This window comes from Condylura cristata, unplaced genomic scaffold, assembly GCF_000260355.1.
Source record: "Condylura cristata isolate star-nosed mole 26May11 unplaced genomic scaffold, ConCri1.0 scaffold00014, whole genome shotgun sequence".
NCBI classification, from domain to species: domain Eukaryota; kingdom Metazoa; phylum Chordata; class Mammalia; order Eulipotyphla; family Talpidae; genus Condylura; species Condylura cristata.
Genome location: NW_004567115.1, coordinates 5,378,407 through 5,396,883, shown reverse-complemented (window position 1 = coordinate 5,396,883; position 18,477 = coordinate 5,378,407). Strand labels below are relative to the sequence as shown.

Here is an 18,477-nt window from a genome sequence, read left to right as displayed (position 1 = left end):
ACAGGTATATGGAAATATAATCAACTTCATTAACAATCTGGGAATTACAAATGAGGACCACAATGTAATTTCATTTCACACTTACTAGAGTGCCAAAAATTAAGAGAGAAAATTGATACAACCACTTGGGAAAACAATTTTGCATTATTTTGTGAAAATGAATGTTCGTTTTCAGACCCTACCAGCTGGTACTTCTCTTAGGTTAATATACAGGATCACCATGATGTTGGGAATTGGATGGACACATAATAAAACTTGCTTGTTATTATATCATAGTACATGATAAAATTATAGTATGCATACTTTCAAATTTTATGGCCATGACTAGAGTATTCTTCAGTTTCAATTAACTATGGAGGTTAATACATAAAATAACATAAAATCTTTTCTATGCCAACTACCTCTTTGCTCAGGCTCTTAGAAAACACTGATTCTTTGTGTTTGTGGATTGCAATTCTCTAAATAATCGAATAAAAGCAAAATCTTGAAAAATGCATAGATAATTTAAAGAGGATCATTGATTCCCTGAAATCCATCTATGTACCACCTTAGGGTCTGTGATTCCTGGATTAGGAACTCTACTTTCAGGCATTCTCTTTACCAAACTAGAGTTTAAAATATAACTATCACTTGACCTCCACCTATAAACTAACTCTATTAAGGTTCTGGTTCTAAACTAGCAAGAGTATTCCTTGTTCCAGGTTTAGGCCTCAGCATTTTGAGCCTCCTAATTATCACATATCTACTTAAGAGCAGAACAATAGCAAGTCCAGAATCAGCAGCAAGGGCTCTAAGTAGAATGGCCCCAGATGAACAAGTGAGGTGACTTTGAGGATAGAGGTTCTGCTCCTTGGTCTCACAGAGGCCTCGACAGAGCATCGGGCATTGTGAGCTTTATATTATGGAGCCCAACAAGAAGATCAATACTCCTGAGGAATACTCACATGAAAAATATAAACAACCTCACACTTATGAATGCAGAATTTTAGGGTAAGTTACCCAGAGTCCAGCAATTCTAACCAAGTAAACTGGATTCATGTTATCCTCCTCACTACCTCTGTTAAGAAAAGACAGGTTTTACTAGATGGCACCACTAATATATGGGATACAGAGAAACCAAATTAAGAATCAGAGGATGATGAACTTAGAAACTAGTGCTTGAAAATTCACTATAGAACTGAAGCATTCAAAGTTCACAGGGGCAAGTAGTGGAGAGGCAGGAACAAAGAATAAAGAGGTCCAATAGATTATGGATGATTTGATGGGTGGGTACCTTAATGTGGCAATACCCAATGCTACAATTCAAAAACTAAATTAACAATAATTTAAAAAGGCAGGTATCACTTCTACTTTGCATTATCGTTAAAATTTATGCTTAACTATTCAGATTTTCATAATGGCTAGTCATAGTGATAAGTGTAAGATTCAGAGATTACTAATGGCTTGTTTTGTTTGAATGTGATACCATTAATGCAAACGCATTGCAGAAAATGTAAACTATCATAGCAGAAGGAAAATGAAAAGGTGATCAAGTACCTTCTGATTATTATCATGTACTTACTGCATAATTATAGGCAAGTTTCAATTTCAGTATCCTAGCATGGAAATGAGGATAATAATTGTGCCTAGCTCAGTGTGGTATTGTGAGAATAAAATGAGATAATGTGTGTTAAAGGCATATGTCAGCATCTGGCACCTGGGAAGACTTTAAAAAAATGAGCTAATCTTCATTATTTATAACAATGTCTCTTTCTCCAAACAGTTTTGAAATTACAGAATGTGCTTTAATTCCCCTTCCTTAACAGAGAAGCTAAAGTAACATGATTTTTATTGCTCTTAAAGAAGACTTGTGGATACAAATGTGTTCTTAGGATAAAATGGTGTGCAGATGGCAAGCATCGGGTCGTTGTCATGGAAACAATATATCGGAATGGCACATAAGGGTGGAGATGCTGGGTCAAAGATAAAGGAGTATTCCCAGAATGAGGTGAATAGAGAAGTATTTCAAATATAAGAGTTTTACTTAAAAGCAAAAATGTGTTTAAGATAATATTTCTTAACTGATAAAATAAGGAAAGAACTAGTAAAAAGGGTTGAATTCTTTAAGAACTATTCATCCTTCAAATATAATGAAGTTCCTCTGATTTTACTGCCAGAAGGATACTGCTAAACTCTCCAAGGTGATAGGAAAGATAGTTTACATCTAATTTCTGAAATTATACAAAATTAATAAAAATTAAGAATTTTTCATTCAAGTGAACACAATTCCTCTATAGACTGATTCTAGCTCTGCAACTATCCTGGGGTTTCATTTAAAATAATCTTTATCTACATAAGGCCATGACCCATGAGCTGAGCTTTATTCATGTCCCATAATCACTCTTCGTGGACTTTTCATATTGTCATACACTTCTAAGCCTGGATCAATGCCACCTGTCAACTGGTGCCCAGCATTTTAGATCTCACATTCTCTTAAATTGCTCTGTAAAACTTCCTTACAAGTTGGAAACTTCTAGGTTCCCCATATTCACCAGAATTAATTCACCTGATGACTTGGAAAATGCAGCCCTCATTGCTCTCTAATATGTGACTACCCAGAATCTACTGTCTCTGTCAATTGTTCTTGGAGTCCAGTTTGATTGACTGTCCTTCCTCCTTCCCACTTCATTCAAGAATGAATGTATCTGCTTAAGCCCAGACAGTCCTTTTTCTCCAGGAAGCCCTGTAGATAGCCCAGTGTATGCTCCAGTCTCTGTGGGTAATTTCTTTTCTTTTTTTTAAGATTTATTTATTTATTCATATAGAACTGGGGTAACAGGCCAGAGATGTGGAGGGTGAGAGGATTCACCAGGGACAGAGTGGGGAGCAGAACAGCCAGATCGACGAAGTACACTGCTGAGGGGAGCAACGGGCGGGTCAGGAGAGGTCTGCCGTGCCATGTGGTCACCTCTGGGGCAGGGGATCGAACTCATACGGAAGTGGCTTAAGCTTCTTAGTGCAGTGCTTTAACCCGCTGCGCCACCAGTGAGGGCCACTGTGGGTAATTTCATCCCTACCCAACTTGACAGCCCCCATAAGGTGCTGCTCATGCTCCTCTTTCTTTTTCTGATGTCCAGACACATTCCCAGCTGGCTTTCTTGCTGCTTCTTGGGCCAATACTTGTTTGGCATTTGTGGCTGTCTCCTCCTTTCCCCTAGTCATGCTATTGTACACATACCTTTACCCCCTAATCACACACCATTCTGGATGATCCCATCCCCCTCTGGTGTGTGGGACCACCCTTACCCTCAGTGCCTGCGGCCAGGCCCTCTTTATTCCTAACCCGGTCTAAGGAAAGTGACCCTTGTATGTCTAGCTGCCCTGTTTCTACTTCAAATTTTTTCCTTCACATGCCATCAGAATGATCTTTGTGTAGTACACATGTGAACTTTGCATATTCAAGCTAAACTTTTCAGTGGTCTCTTTTAAATCTTTAAACTGCCTATGCCTTCTGAAAACACCCTACAAGATTTCAGTCTGCAGATAATGCCCAGTCCAACAACAAAATGATTCTAAAAGCTGTCCCAGAAAAGTGCTTTTTATTCAGATCACTTTCTACTATAAATTACTGATTGTACCTTAAAATCAATTTAGAAGAGGTTCTTAACTCTAATAAATGAGTATCATTAGATCTCTTGAACTGGATATTTTTAGAACAAGTCAATTATATGCAACACACATATATTATACATTGTTGTATTAAAAAATGGGCTTATAGATCATTTTCATATTGGTAAAAGCATGTTATATAATCACATGTACTAATACATATTGAAAAGTAGTACATAAAGGAAAATGATCATTCTATAATGTGACAACATTGTCCACGAGTTTAATATTTGGACCCAATGTTATAAATTTCAGACCTTCCTACTATATAGTTGCTAAAAAAATCAATCAGTTTAGTAAATCAGTGAACATTTGTTCAGTGTCCATATGTGTAAGAACAGGGTATAAGAATTCAAGAGAGAGACTGCTAGTGGAAGAGAATGTGGTGGTACCTCTTACTGGGTCAGGAGCTGAAGTTCTGAATTCCATTGTGACTAGGACTCCATCCCACAGTGGTGGGATGGAGCCAATTAATTAGCCTTTCAAGATGTCACTTCCATAATTTCAGAATGAGGGTCTTTAATTACAAAGATCTCTGAGGCCCTTGCCAGCTCTGAAATTTGCATATTTACCACAGAACAGAATACCCCTCTCCAAACATAGAAATTAGCAACATCTTCCATCTCAATTAGTTCAAAGACGTCCTAAGTCACTAGACCTGATGGGGCCCCCCAATCTACATACCGGGTGCCAAAATCGTTAGTATCCTCATTGCAATAAACCTTAACTATTGCTGAACATCTTCATTTAGTGTAGCCTTAGTTGTTCTAGGCTTGAATCAATACAAATTTAATAACAAAATAAACAAAATTCCCCTACTTTCAGATCCAAGTCGCCTTCCAGAGACACACACTAGACACTTCAGAAGGGAAGCCTGGACAAGTCACTATTGTGTGCTCTTAGCATCTGTTATTTGTGTCAGGGTTATAGCTGTATGCAGTAAAATTCAAGGTAGAGATCGCCATTTCAGACAGTTGAAGACATCTATACTATCATAGTCAGAGCTGCTGGACACGATTTCTACAGTAGAGAGGTTTAATGTATTGGAGAGTATCTAAATGTATGGATTGACTTCCCCATTTTGTACTCCATTTTCCTTTCTGATGAGCTGCAAGTCAGAGTCTATATCACTAGTCATGAGGCTTGGCAGTGCATAGCCAATAAAATACAATGAGAAAAAAAAAAAAAAAACAAGCCTGGATTCTATAGTGTATTGACCAAAAAGCCATCCCAGCATTAAATAACTCAATTGATATTTTGAAATGTCTATTTCAGACAACTCTCTTATAAACTTTGTTTTGAAAAAACAAAACAAAACAAAACAAAACCCTGACATGTACTTATTATTATATATCCCTGTCAAATAAAGGTAGGGTTGCAAAGAAGATGTAGACAATATGCAGAGTGTTTATCTGCATTATTCAAGCCAAAAAGAAAAGAAGATTCATTGTGATTCACACACCTCAAACCAAGTTATCCACATTTACTGAGACAGAAGTCCAAAACTCACAAAGAGTATCTACCACTGTAGTCCCAGTTTGCTTTGCTTTGAAGACATGTCTGTCAGAAGACATGCAACCTTGGAAGTGAAAGCAAAGAATTGTATGATAATGAGATGTACTGAAACGAACTGACAATTTACACAGCCAATGTCAGAAGAGGAAATGTGAGGTCCTTCACACAGATCACTGGCCAAACAGCCACCTGGACCAGATGTCACTTACCCAATGACGACACAGGAGGTGGCAGTTCCCAAGAAGGCATACGTTAAAATAGATCCTAAGTTTTGAAAAAAGTGTCTCTGTGGAGAAAAAAAATATACATAAAATATATGTGTGTGTGCATGTGTAGTATATAATGAAATATATTAGCATTTTCTTCTTAGTGTGACAGGAAATAAAAATAAAGTATGCATTTCCACAGCCTCTTCCTTTTTGTACTGTCTAGACGATTGTTTTAGAATCTGCCGCTGGCCTTACTGAATAACTAAAGTCTTAACTGATATGTACTACAAAGGACAAGGGTTTCTCAAAATAGGGAGGAAAATGCACATCTGGAGGGTGCCAGGAGAGAGAGAAAGAGAGTGCACTAGTGCACTAATCACATAGGACTGGAGTCATTACAGAAGGAGTTTTAGAAGTTTTGCTGTCAAGGGAAACTCTGTAACTTTAAAAAAAAAAAACACTGTTTTAAAAGATTCAAGTTGCTTTTTGACTTTTATGTTTCTTCTGAATGAGCTAAAAACATTAAAAGCTTTTTAATTTATTTGTATAATCACACAACTGTAGCCTGGTATTGGAGCTGGGGCTGAGGGAAGATGAGCTATGTAAATCCAGCTTCTAAATCTTCGCAAATGCTTCTTGGAAACTCCTTCCCAGTTCTGGAAGTGGGAGCTGAGTAGCCAGAACTGACAGCAAGAGGGAGCCTGGAGTACACAAGAAAATAAGGCTTGTGCTGAACAAGCAGCCTGGCTACTGGAGCAGATGGGTCAAAGGAGAAGACTCCCAGGAATCACTGCCCAAGGAATGAGCAGCACAGAAGCCTCTGTGTTATCTCTGCACCTCAAAAATCAACAGGCCAGAACCTCATTCCGCTGTATGGAATGCTAGCAAGAACTATTGATATAATGTAAATTACTAATCTAGAAAACATGCCCATTCAGGCTGGGCCTAAGGAATGTCAGCTGCACAGAAACTGCAAAACTGGATTCTCTCTCCATAAGTACAAGCAGAGCATTAGCAAAGCATTTTTGAGGTGTCACTGTAATGAATCAACCTACCATTAATTAACAATGAGCTCTATACAATCATCTAGAATAATCGCACTGTCCAATATTATATGATGCAAATCATGCATGAGATTTATTTTTTTTCTAATAGCCACATGGACATAGTTTTTAAAAAGAGTAAAATAAACTTTGATACGCTTTATTTTTCCCAAAACTTATCATTTTTACATTCTTGATTTGTGTCAAGCCTTGAAACTTCAGTATGTATTCCATACATAAAGCTGCATGCATGCCATACATAAAGCATGAAGTTAGTCTATACCTAAAAAATCTATAAGCCAGACCCTATAGATTCGGACTAAACACATTTCAATGGCTCAGTTTCTACATGAGGCTCAGGGACAGCTATTGGGCACAGCAGGCTGAGGAAATTAAAAGCAAGTGAGATTTGAATCTATATCACATTATCTAAGACAAGGATATTCTTACCAGTTAGGTAAACCCATAAAATATTTGGGTTTTTGATAAATGCTTGTAAAATTCCTTACGTAAAAATAAAAGAAGACAATACGTGTTTTATATTTACCTTCTTTAGGCTGTATCCTGCATGAAATATAATTGGTGGCAGTAAAACATTAAAAAAGATTTCTGGATCAAATGTCATCTGCCAGAAAAGAAAAAAGTATGGTTAGGAAGCTGCTCCTTTGGAGTATTAAAAAAAATGTGTTTTTGACAATTTTGTAATTTACAGGAACATATAAAAACTTAGCAGAGATGAAAATATAGAAAATAAACAGTCATAAATGCAATACAACTGCAAAGTAATATTTTAAGTATAAAACCTATACTCATAATTAATATTAACAGTATAAAAACCTTAATGTACCCTCACTCAGAAAATCAAGCATTTTCCAATTAATTGATCAATTATTAATTCATCATATTTTAAATGTTTCATTCTCATCAAAGGAATTGGTAGTACACAATCATTCTAGCTTCTAACAAATACATATTTAAAGTTTTCTAAATAAGACATTCTCAAAAATTTTATCTTTGTTTTCCCAATTTTATTCCATTCCAAAGTTTAAAATGCTTTCCAGGCTGAACTGACAAACCATGTGGTAAGTGAAATGATATTTTTTTTTAATGAAAAATCTAGTATTTTTTCTTAACTGATATTTACTTAAATGTTGAAATAAACTTGGCCCTCCCTGGTGGCGCAGCGGGTTAAAGCACAGCACTAAGAAGCTAAAGCCACTTCTGCATGAGTTCGATTCCCGCCTGCCCCGGAGGTGACCACATGGCGTAGCAGACCTCTCCTGACCCGCCCGCTGCTCCCCTCAGCAGTGTACTTCATCGATCTGCCTGTTCTGCTCCCCACTGTGTCTCTGGTGAAGCCTCTCACCCTCCGCATCTCTGGCCTGTACCCCAGTTCTGTATGAATAAATAAATAAATCTTTAAAAAATTATTTGATATGAAGTAAAATGAAATCTGATTTAGAAGGTCTTGAATTCAATATCTGATATTTGTTAGGTAGTCTGAAAAAGGAGATTCATTTCATCTTTAAAATCTCCCTTAAACTTTCTCTTTCACTTTCTCTCTCTACAAACACTCAGTGACAGTCATTATTTTACAGACAAAACCTTCCATTATATTACTCATCAAAGTAAGATGTATGGGTTTCCTAACTATAATTTCTAACTTTCTATGAGTCACATGCACTTATCTCTGAAGATGGATCTCAAACTTATCCCATTGTGCAATCAACTTCAATTTCTCCATGCAAAACCAACATTATTCCTTTAATTCTATATCAGCACTTTTGACCCTCTCTTTAAGTGCACATGTTTCATGACTTGTATGATTATTGTTTTGTATTTGACTGTTTGCCCCCATTAAATTGGAAGAAAATCAAGCATCATAATGGTTAGTTAATTCTGCATTATTTCCTTCCCCCCTCATCCTCAAGCTAGTTCATTACTCAGTATGTATTTTCTGAGTTGGGGAAAAAATTACATCAGAGAGCCAAATCTATTAAAGTGCAATAAAAGACCAGTCATGTGTATGAATTATTTTCAAGAAATGAAGAAAAGGCTTCTCTTGGCTTCACTTTTCATTTGGGACCCAACAGGGCATTGTCAGCGTTCCTCTTCTCCCTTCCTCACTCCGGCTCCTCAACACCATCGCCTACAGTGGTACCTGTGAAAGGATTGGTGAGAGAAGCAGGGACCTCCTAACTCAGCCATGTCTGTGGTTATCTACACACAGACTACAGCTCTTGTACCAGTTTCATAAATGTACTGAACATTCAGGTAGACAGGCAATGGCCTATCTAAATCTCTCTGTTCTTGGTTTCTTCATTTACAATGAATACAATAGAGCCTTCCTGGTGGTGCAGGGGCCAAAGTCTCAGTGCTATGAAGTTATCACCAGCCACTGTGGCACAAATTCCATCATGGCCAGGGAGCTGACCCACATGGCACGACAGATCTCTCCTATCTTACTGCTGCTCCCCTCAGCAGTGGATTTCAGTAGATCCACCTGTTCTGCTTTCCTCAACTCTCTACTCTGTTTCTGGTGAGTCTGCTCACCTCCCACATTTCTGGCCTAGACCCCAGAGACTGTGTGCATAAATAAATAAAATAATCTTAAAAATATATATAATAATGTGACATCTAATGCTAAAGTGGTTATAAAAAGTAAATGAATTAATATTTGCAAAGCCTTTGCAGGATTGCCTGACAGCTGTCTTAATCTTTACTATGTAAAATAAAAGATGTGAATGATTTTTATTTTCAAATTATGCTATTTGAAGAATCTGCCTGCCTGTCAGAGATTAGGGTCCACAAATGTATAAAATTTGGGCAGAGGATCTTAAGTTTTCTTCCAAACAGTTTAATCTTTTTTCTAAAATTGTCCAAAACACCACTACTGATCTGTTTTTATGAGACACCATTAAGACTATATCAATTGCATAGTGGGTAGTTTTTAGCAAAGAGATATATTTCTGAGTGCTGGGGGAATGAAGTACGGCAGCCGTGATCAGCTGAAAGAGAGAATAGAGTAGCACAATATCTTGTAGAGAAAAATCCTTAGCCTTGGCAGATTTTCTGCAAAAATGGGGTTTGTCACTCAACCAGAACATTTCAATAATCAGAATTCTCTATTCCCTACATGCAGGTTAACTAATGTGCTATTGAATTATATTTTCTGGAGTAGTCAGATGAAACTGGCAGGCTGAGAATGGCATGCGGCATACGAGGATTTATTTGTATATACAAAACAGATTTGTGTTTCTTTCAGACTTGCTACAAGCTTAGGAATTGCTAAATCAGAATTCTGGGAGTAACTCCAAAGCCAGATAATTTCTCAAAAATGGCTGAATCTGCCACTGTACCAACCTCCAGATGGCAATTTCACATGTTATTTTCTAAGACTTCGTGTTCAAATCCTCTCCTTGGAGGTGAGGCTGTCTACAAGAGCCCCCCAAAATAAAAGTTCTCATGTAGTATGAAGGGGGAAATCTAAGAGAGGATGAATAGAAAAAGTGGAAATCTAAAATTATTCCAGCTAAACACATTAGGCTTCTGAGATACAAATCTCCTAGAGCAGCATTGTTTAGTGATGATAGAAGTGGTTTTCACCCATCCTGCCCAACTCCATAGCCACTAGCGACCATAGATGTTGAGCACTTGAACTGTAGCCAGTGTAAGTGAAATTCTGATTTTCACATCTGTGTCTAGTGGCTATTGGAAGTACATTTATACAATTACTACAACTTAAAAAATTCTACTCTTTAGGTTGTACATGTGATACAGTGCAGCAAGGGACACTAAAACTGGCCAAGGACAGTGCTTAAATAGTTTGCCAATCACTGTCTGAGTACAATTGCAAGAGTACTCAGGTTCAGAAAACAATATGAATGGCATTTATTTAACAAACAAGGGAAAATGAAGAGTTACCAAGGTTATAAATGGATGTTTACCTCAGTTGAAACTGTGTTGTATACAACTGCAAGACTACTCAGCTTCAGAAACCAGCAATGATGGGATTTATTTAATAAACAAGGGAAAACAAAAAGCCACTGAGGTCATAAATGGATGCTTACCTCAGGCAAAACATTGTCCAGTGTTTTAAGGTCCTAAAGAGAATGCTCCCAAGATGGCTTCTTCCTGCCACTGGGAACTTAGAGCAGAGGCAGCCAGACAATACGCTGGGATTCAGCACACAGGGCCAGCAGAAGACACAACAGGAGATGCAGAGATGTCTCAGCACAGCACCAGATAAGCAACACTGAAAACATCACTGTAGCAACCAAACGACCTAACAAATTGTGCACACTCACACAGCTCAGTGAGGCTCCCTGCTCTGGGCCTTCATGTTCCCTTCCAGGCTGTAACTGTCACAAACTTGGGAACAGTCTCAGTCTCTTGACTACCTACAAAGCCTAGGAACTTTTTTTTCCTCTGAGATCGGTTGCTAGAAACCTATCCATAACCTTCAGAGGCCTGTCACAACCTTCTGAAAGATCTGCATGGCAGAGGCAGAAATGGCTGAGCAAAGAGTAGCTAAAAATCAAAATAAGGCTGAAATCCCTAATGCTGAATCACCAGGGCTGCTTCTCCCTACCCTTATCTTTCTTATCAGTCTCCACCTGCACAGATACTTTGATCTTATTTCACCTGGAGTTATTCATCCTCGGTAGCAGCCCTTCCAAGGGGCGCCGCCTTTGACTTCAGCCTATGGTTGGAGATGGTCTTTTATATTATACAAAATACAACTAATTTGGAACCACAGGCCTGGGACTCTGAGATGAAAGAATTGTGCTTTAAGAAAGCAAAAAGTGGGGCCCTTCCTGGTAGCACAGTGTGTTAAAGCAAGCACTAAGAAGCTAAAGCCACTTCAGCATGAATTCATCCCTGCCTGCCCAGAGGTGACCCACATGGTGCTGCAGACCTCTCCTGACCTGCTCACTGCTCCCCTCAGCAGTGTACTTCCTCTATCTGCCTGTTCTGCTCCTCATCTTATGAAGCCTCTCATCACCCCTGTACCTCTCACTTGGTACAAAACTGTATCCCAGTTCTGTATGCATAAATAAATAAATCTTAAAAAAAAAAGAAAGCAATAGCTTTTTAAATATTGGGGTTCAATTCTTAAAATACTAGATTACATGAGGGCAAAAAAATATATATCAATCTCTTCACAGGGATGTGGTGAGTTTTAACTGTTATCTTCATTCTATATGCAGAAGTATTTGGCAAAGAATTGCCCAGACATATGTTCACAAGCTAATCAAATTGAAAACTTCCAACAGTTAAAAGGAAATAAACCAAGTTTAATCCCCAAGTTCATCAGAAGGTTAGAGACACAAAATTCTGTTGCTTTAGTGTTAGGGCATCTAGTGACTCAATGTGAGTTATCTGGTAAGAAATATCAATGTTCTACTGAACTACCAAAGAAATAAGCACAAAAATAACCACCCTGATAGGGACCTGTGATTTATGCAGCATATTGCTTCCAAAGAGGCCTTTTAAAAAATAATGTTTTATCAACTCTGACAATATTGCTGAGTGGTTGCAGACAAATGCAATTACCCCCATCTTCCAAAGACAGGAAAAGAAATGTATAGCAAGCCCAATGCCAATCAGCCTGACAGGATATTACTGGCAATTGGGGGCATATACATGAGCAAAGTAATTATAGGTTTGCCCTCTATCCAAAGAAGAGGGTTCTTATAAAAACCTTTTGTAAGCGAAAATGGCATAGAGCAAAGAAACAACTACCATTGATATGGAAAAAAAAAAAAATGTTCTTTCTCAGACACCACCCCCCCCAAATAAACTGCCAAATCGTTCCAAATTACATATTAAATCTAAAACAGCATTAACATATAGTGAAAGCAGGAATCATATGACAAATGCCCAGCCTATATAAACTACTACCAGAACAAGCTTAATGCCAGCCATTCTGACTGCTTAGGGTGTGATACCTTTAAAATGGCCACCCCAAACAATTGCTGAAGATTGGCTTTGTTTTTGTTCTTTTGTCCTAAAAGCAAAATTCCTGTTGGGTAGGGAAAACAGGCTTCTATATAGTTGTTTTATAAAAGGTAAGGTGTCCAAAACAAACTTTTGAAAAGCAGGGGCTACCTATATTGAGTTCTGAGGAAAGCCAGGTTTAAAAAAAAAAAAAAAAAATCTAGGAGTGTTTAAGAGATGCTGGCATTCTGAAACAAAGATTTTCATTATTTTGGCAATTCTTGATTCCTTTGAAAAAGTAAAAGCACTTAGCACAAGAATGTATTCAATCACCCGCAATGCTTGCTCATTAAAAATTTAACATGTCTCTTTGCTGCAAAGAGTGTGAAGATATATAATAGATACACTGAGGCCATGAAGGTTCTGGTCAACGAAAGGAAAATGCTGTGCAACTTCAATACAAGGTACAGGGTCAAGGTCTAATTCAGAGCTCAAGGCAACACCAGAGTGGGCTTGCAGACCCCATAGAAAGGTTCAAGTTTGAAGCAGCGCAGGACATGAGTTTTGAAGAAATAGCAGGGGCCTGTACACAGAGCACCAACATGTAAACCGCATTCCTTTGTCTGCCCTAAGATGAGTGGGTCAGTGTTCTCCAAGACACTGAGGCTACAAGCAGCTGCTGAAATTTCCATTATATTGAAAAACAAAAACAAAAACAAGCTTAAAATATTTTAATCATTTAAACAATCATGGATATATTAAAAGTGCAATTCAACTTTTATGTACATTTTTAATACAGATGAAAAACATCAAAGAGAATTATCTCAGTACCTAGAGACAGCTCAAGGGCAAGCATGTCTTCCCTCTGCTCTAAGGTATTTTGGTAAGGAAGCATTTGGGTAGGAGAAAGGAGAGTAGATTCAGAATGCCTGAAGAAAATCAACTACACGCTAATTTCATGCCTTTAGTCTATTTACTTGGAGCGCTGGCTTTCTCATTTGCAATATGAACATGCAAACGTCTCTTCCTAGTGTTGCTTTCAAGGATTAAATTTAATAGTAGAAGTAAAGGGTTCTGCTTAGCACCCAGCCCCAGCTGTTTCTCAGAAGGAGTTCATTTTGCCTCAACCTAAAAGAAAGAAATTGTTGAAGTGGTGGGTTGAGTGCAAGGTGCACTTGGAGAGCAAAAATAGACTTGGTAAATCACCAGATTCTGAGCTTCTCTCTGATGCACTGAAGAGGGATTTGACCTATATTCATGCACCACAAGCAATGTTAAATAATAAAATGACAATTTGGAGGATAAAAATAGTAGGGTAATTTGGTGCCAGGTATCAAAATGTTAAATGTTTATAGCATTCAATTCAGCAAGACCTCACTTGAGATTTTCTTCTGCAGACTTGTTTACACATGTGTGGAATGATATGATATAAGGACAAGAGTATTAAGCGCAGATGACTGAATGGAAAATAAAAAAGCATTGAGGATGACTGAACATGCAATGGTTATGGCATAAGCACATATAAATATGGTATAATCCATAAAACTGCATGTTATGCAACTGTTAGAAAGGATGAGGAAACTGTATGAACTGATCTGGTTGGTCTATGAAATTTATTGTCAATTCAAAAGACAAAGGTGCAGAACAGATATCCAGTATATAGGGGAAAAAATGTGGTTGTCTCACTGCACCCCATTTCTTGTTTTTCCTGACCAGACACCTAGGCTGCATTTCCTGTAAGACATGTTGAGTCATACAGAAAAGGTATAACCAACTGCATGTAGACAGACAGAATCTATGTCACTTCCAAGCCTAGCCCCTCATGTCCCCCCAGATTTTCATGCTGTCTTCCTGCCTTTGTTAGTTCATAGAGACTCCTGAATCTCCAGAGACTTGCAAAGCTACTAGAGTCAGGGACATCTGCACCATTAATGGCTCTGGAACTCACTGGTCTCATCACTGGTCCAAAGGCCCCCCTGGATTGGGACAAAAGTAAGCCTCTACTGAGCTAAGTCTTTGAGTTTGGTGGCTATTCATTAAAGCACTTGACCTACTTCATGATATTTTTCAAAGCAAAGGGTCTAGAATCTGTGTGTGCATATACATACATATGTATAACCATGCATATACATGTGTGTATATATACATATATGTGCACGTGTATTTCTGTATACATGCACATATACATATGTATATGTCGAGAGAGAGAATAGAGAGAAACTTGATTTCCTCCACGGAGAGAAGAGAAGAACTTGGTGGCAGCAAGGAGGTTGAGAAGAAAGATTTTCTGTGTGTATCTGGCTTCATGTCTATAAATATGCATCCCAGCAATTCCCATGATGCCACACACAGAAAATAATTGAAATATGTCATCAGGGGTAATCTGGGGGAAAGTTAAGTTACTGATGGGCAGCTCAGGGCTAGAAAGGGTGAGATTAGATTTTGGACCACTTTTCCCCTAAGGATAAAGTGATTGACATCTTGTAGCATACCTATATCCATCTGCACACTTGCTGGGATGCGTGCAGGATCTAACACCCGGCCCTGGCCCCAGTTTTCTCTTGCCCCTCCCAAGGAAAAAGAGAGTAACTAAGCTGATAGAAAAGCTGGACAAAAGGTATTGAGTGTATGTATGATTTCCAGCCTCTCTCTGCAGTGGAACCAGTCTGCTTGCTGAAAGTGAGCTCCCAGTCTCTCCCAATCCCAAACTTTACAAAAGCAGAGCCCAGCAAGCAATCTCATGTTGTCCAGCTGGGCCTGTGGCTAAGTGTTAACTTAATTGTGGAGTGAAAGATGAGCAAGGTAGATCAGACCAGATCTAATTATTTCACCTAGCTTTTGATCTCTATCTTTCTCCCCACTCTATCTCGGTCAATATATTACAAAATCAGGAAGACAAGAGATAAAAGTGAATGATCCCTTTGAGACTCCAACATTCTCCTTTATTAAACCTTTTGAACTTTGGGTCACCTGAATGTGCTATCTCCTTAAAAAATTAAAGCTTTTTCTTTTTCTTCTGCCTTTTTTTTTTTTTTTTTTAAATAAGATGACTTGTATAGATCAGTTTGGAGGGACTTCAAGACTAGCCTGGACAAAGGCAAGCCCTTGTAGGGTGCAGTTACCAAAAGGAGCACAGGGCAATGACAATGTGAATGAAAGTGGCGTTAACAGGATGGAAAAAAACAAACCCAGGAGACATCCATTCATTCAACAATGACTTATTTAGACAAAACCAGGCACGTGGCAAGGCAGACTAGCTATGTTTGTGGGTAAAGTAGACAAAAATGAAAAATCCTAGGAAGAATCACATTTTCTGCAACTGGGTGACTGAGCCAGTATGACTGAATAGCAGCTGACTTGGCAGAGGCAAGAGTGGTCAGAAAAACCAAGCACTAACAGAGGCCTCTGTTCAGAGAGCCTGAGGAGTGTATGAAGCCCTTAGAAATATGAGCTGGGGGAAGGCAGGGCAAGGACAGTGGCCCAGAGCTCTGGTGCAGAGAAATGATCTGACAAGTGCATATGGAATAGCAGAGGAGTAAGGGCCAAAGGGAAGCGAAGCAGGCCCGTGAAAGAATCCTGGCCTGGGGAAGGAGCTGTGCGCTGAGGGAGAGAGACAGATGGAGCTCCAGGGAGAGGGCACAGTATGGAGGAGTTGTACAGAAAAGCAGGGCTGCTAGACTAGCAAATAAAAATACCAGACTCTGAGGTATATTAGAACTTCTGATAAAAAAAAAAAAAATTTTTTTTTTTTTCAGAATATCTTTTTAGAACAGTCTAGGGACCTTTTTCTCCCCAATTATTTGTTACTTCTCTGAAATTCAACAGATAAAGAAAGAAGCAAAAATGAAAAATCCCCAAAATGCACCTGTTTCTGAGCTTGGCTGACTGGGGGAATGACCCACCCCCACCCCTCTACTCTGATGTGAAGGACTGAGAAAAAGAGTTTGAGGACCAGGGGAAATCTTTTAGATTAGCAAGTGGCTATAAATCCTTTCCAACTAAATGCAATCAATAAGTGAGTACAAGGGTTAAGAGAAAGTGAGTGATGAGAAAGTGACACTGTGGGTTCCAGGACCCTTACTGGGACGGTGGGGTGGGGGCCTGGGGCAGGCTCTTGGATGAGAGGGAGAGCAGAGGAGAGCAGGGACCAAGAGGCCAAAGTCATAAGAAAAGGAGGCAGAAAAGGTCAGGACACAGAATGTGACAGTTTACCTTTAGGGAGGAAAAGGAAGTGTTATGAGCCGGAAAAATTAAATGAAGTAATGATTTTAAATATGGGGAGAAATCCTAACTGACATTTGAATCAGGGAGTGGTCACAATAGGTGATCGTATTTAAAAGTAAAAAGCATTTTTCCATCCATCTGCCTGTTCCCTACAGAGTCCATGTATATGGCAGGCCTCCAGAGAAGGGCTGATGTTTAAGAAACACTTAGAGCCACAGACACACAAGCTGTCATGGGAGCAACTGCCTCAGAAGTCATTCTTTTAGGGATCTGCAAACTGCTTTCTGCTTATTCCCCATCTTCAGGGTGGGGCAGTGGTGATGGGAAGTGGAGACCACAAGGTTGTGACTCTCCCTTTCGACCTGAGTAGTTTTGACCTATTGCACCTATTTTACATGCTGTGGTGTGAGATTTTCTTTAAAATGTGGTTCCTCTGCTAAAAAAAATGTTTGAAGGCCTGACCTAATATAGTCTCCTCTAAAGTTCAAGGGGCATGTGGAATTTCAGCAGGCCATTCACAGGCATCACTGAATTTAGAAATCCTAAACCAGAACTTTTCTCTTTTATTATATTTGCAACGGGTTAAGACGCAGCACTGCAAGTGAGTCACAACCACTTCAGTGCTGAGTTTGATCCCTAGCCCTGGAGGTGATCCACATGGCACAGCAGACCTCTCCTGACCTACTGCTGCTCCCCTCAGCAGTGTACTTTGTCAATCTGCCTATTCTGCTCCCCACTCTGTCTCTGGAGAATTGTCTCACCACCCCTGCACCTCTGGCCTGCACCCCAGTTCTGTATGTATAAATAAATAAATCTTTAAAGATTATTACTCATTATATGCTGTCAACATAAAATATAATTGTTAATTTTGTTAAGAAATACTAATTTTTAGTGTAACATGTTAATGCATACAATTGGTGTATTTTACAATTTAAAGAAATTTAATTATAAATATCCTTTGGTATCCTACATATTGCCTTTGAGATATATCTACATTACTACCTGTGGATTTGCCAATTTACTTAAACTTTGGCAGAGTGTTGTATTGGACAAATATTTCATACTTGTCTTTTCTTTCTTTAAGAATAGAATTAGGGCCTTCCCTGGTGGCGCAGTGGGTTAAAGCACAGCACTAAGAAGGTTAATGCCACTTCAGCAAAAGTTTGATCCCCACCCCGGGGGTGATCCACACAGTGTGGCAGAACTCTCCTGATCCGCCCTCTGCTCTCCTCAGCAGTGTACTTTGTTGATTTGCCTTTTCTCCTCCCCACTCTGTCTCTGGTGAATCCTCTCACACCCCTGCACCTCTGGCCTGTACCCCAGCTCTGTATGAATAATAAATAAATCTTTAAAATAAAAAAAAAAAGAAGAGAATTAAGGTAGTTAATGTTGTTATTTCCTATTTTTTCTGTTCCTTAAAATGATACAATGAGGCCCTCCCTGGTGGCACAGTGGGTTAAAGCATTGCACTAAGAAGCTAAAGCCAGTTCTGCATGAGTTCGATTCCCACCTGCCCTGGAGGTGACCACATGGTGTGGCAGTCCTCTCCTGACCCGCCCGCTGCTCCCCTCAGCAGTGTACTTCGTCGATCTGCCTGTTCTGCTTCCCACTCTGTCTCTGGTGAAGCCTCTCGCCGCCCCTGAGCCTCTGGCCAGTACCCCAGTTCTGTATGCACAAATAAATAAATCTTTAAAAAAAAATGATACAATGATATTTTGTTTTTTATATACATATGAAAATTTCTCTAGAAGTGTAAAATATCTAGACATGAATCTATATGTTGATAAGATATATGAATCACTCATATTAAGAGACATTGACAAATTACTTTAAGGTGATTACACCAAGTTGCATTCCCATATGACAGTATAAGAATATGTGTAGCTAAACTTAGTATT

At 38.9% G+C, this 18,477-nt stretch overlaps 1 protein-coding gene across 1 annotated transcript in view; it reads right to left on the bottom strand.

Annotated features, from left to right (window-relative positions):
• The window catches only part of SLC9A9 (solute carrier family 9, subfamily A (NHE9, cation proton antiporter 9), member 9), a 525,806-nt gene extending 507,698 nt beyond the window's left edge, over positions 1–18,108 (bottom strand). The window contains exons 1-3 of the mRNA XM_012724853.1: positions 18,090–18,108; positions 6,963–7,040; positions 5,373–5,449 (exon numbers count right to left, since the gene is read on the bottom strand). Coding sequence (XP_012580307.1) covers positions 5,373–5,449; positions 6,963–7,040 — 155 coding nt within the window. The 5' untranslated portion in view covers positions 18,090–18,108. The remainder of the gene's footprint in view (positions 1–5,372; positions 5,450–6,962; positions 7,041–18,089) is intronic.
• Between the last annotated feature and the right edge of the window lie 369 nt (positions 18,109–18,477).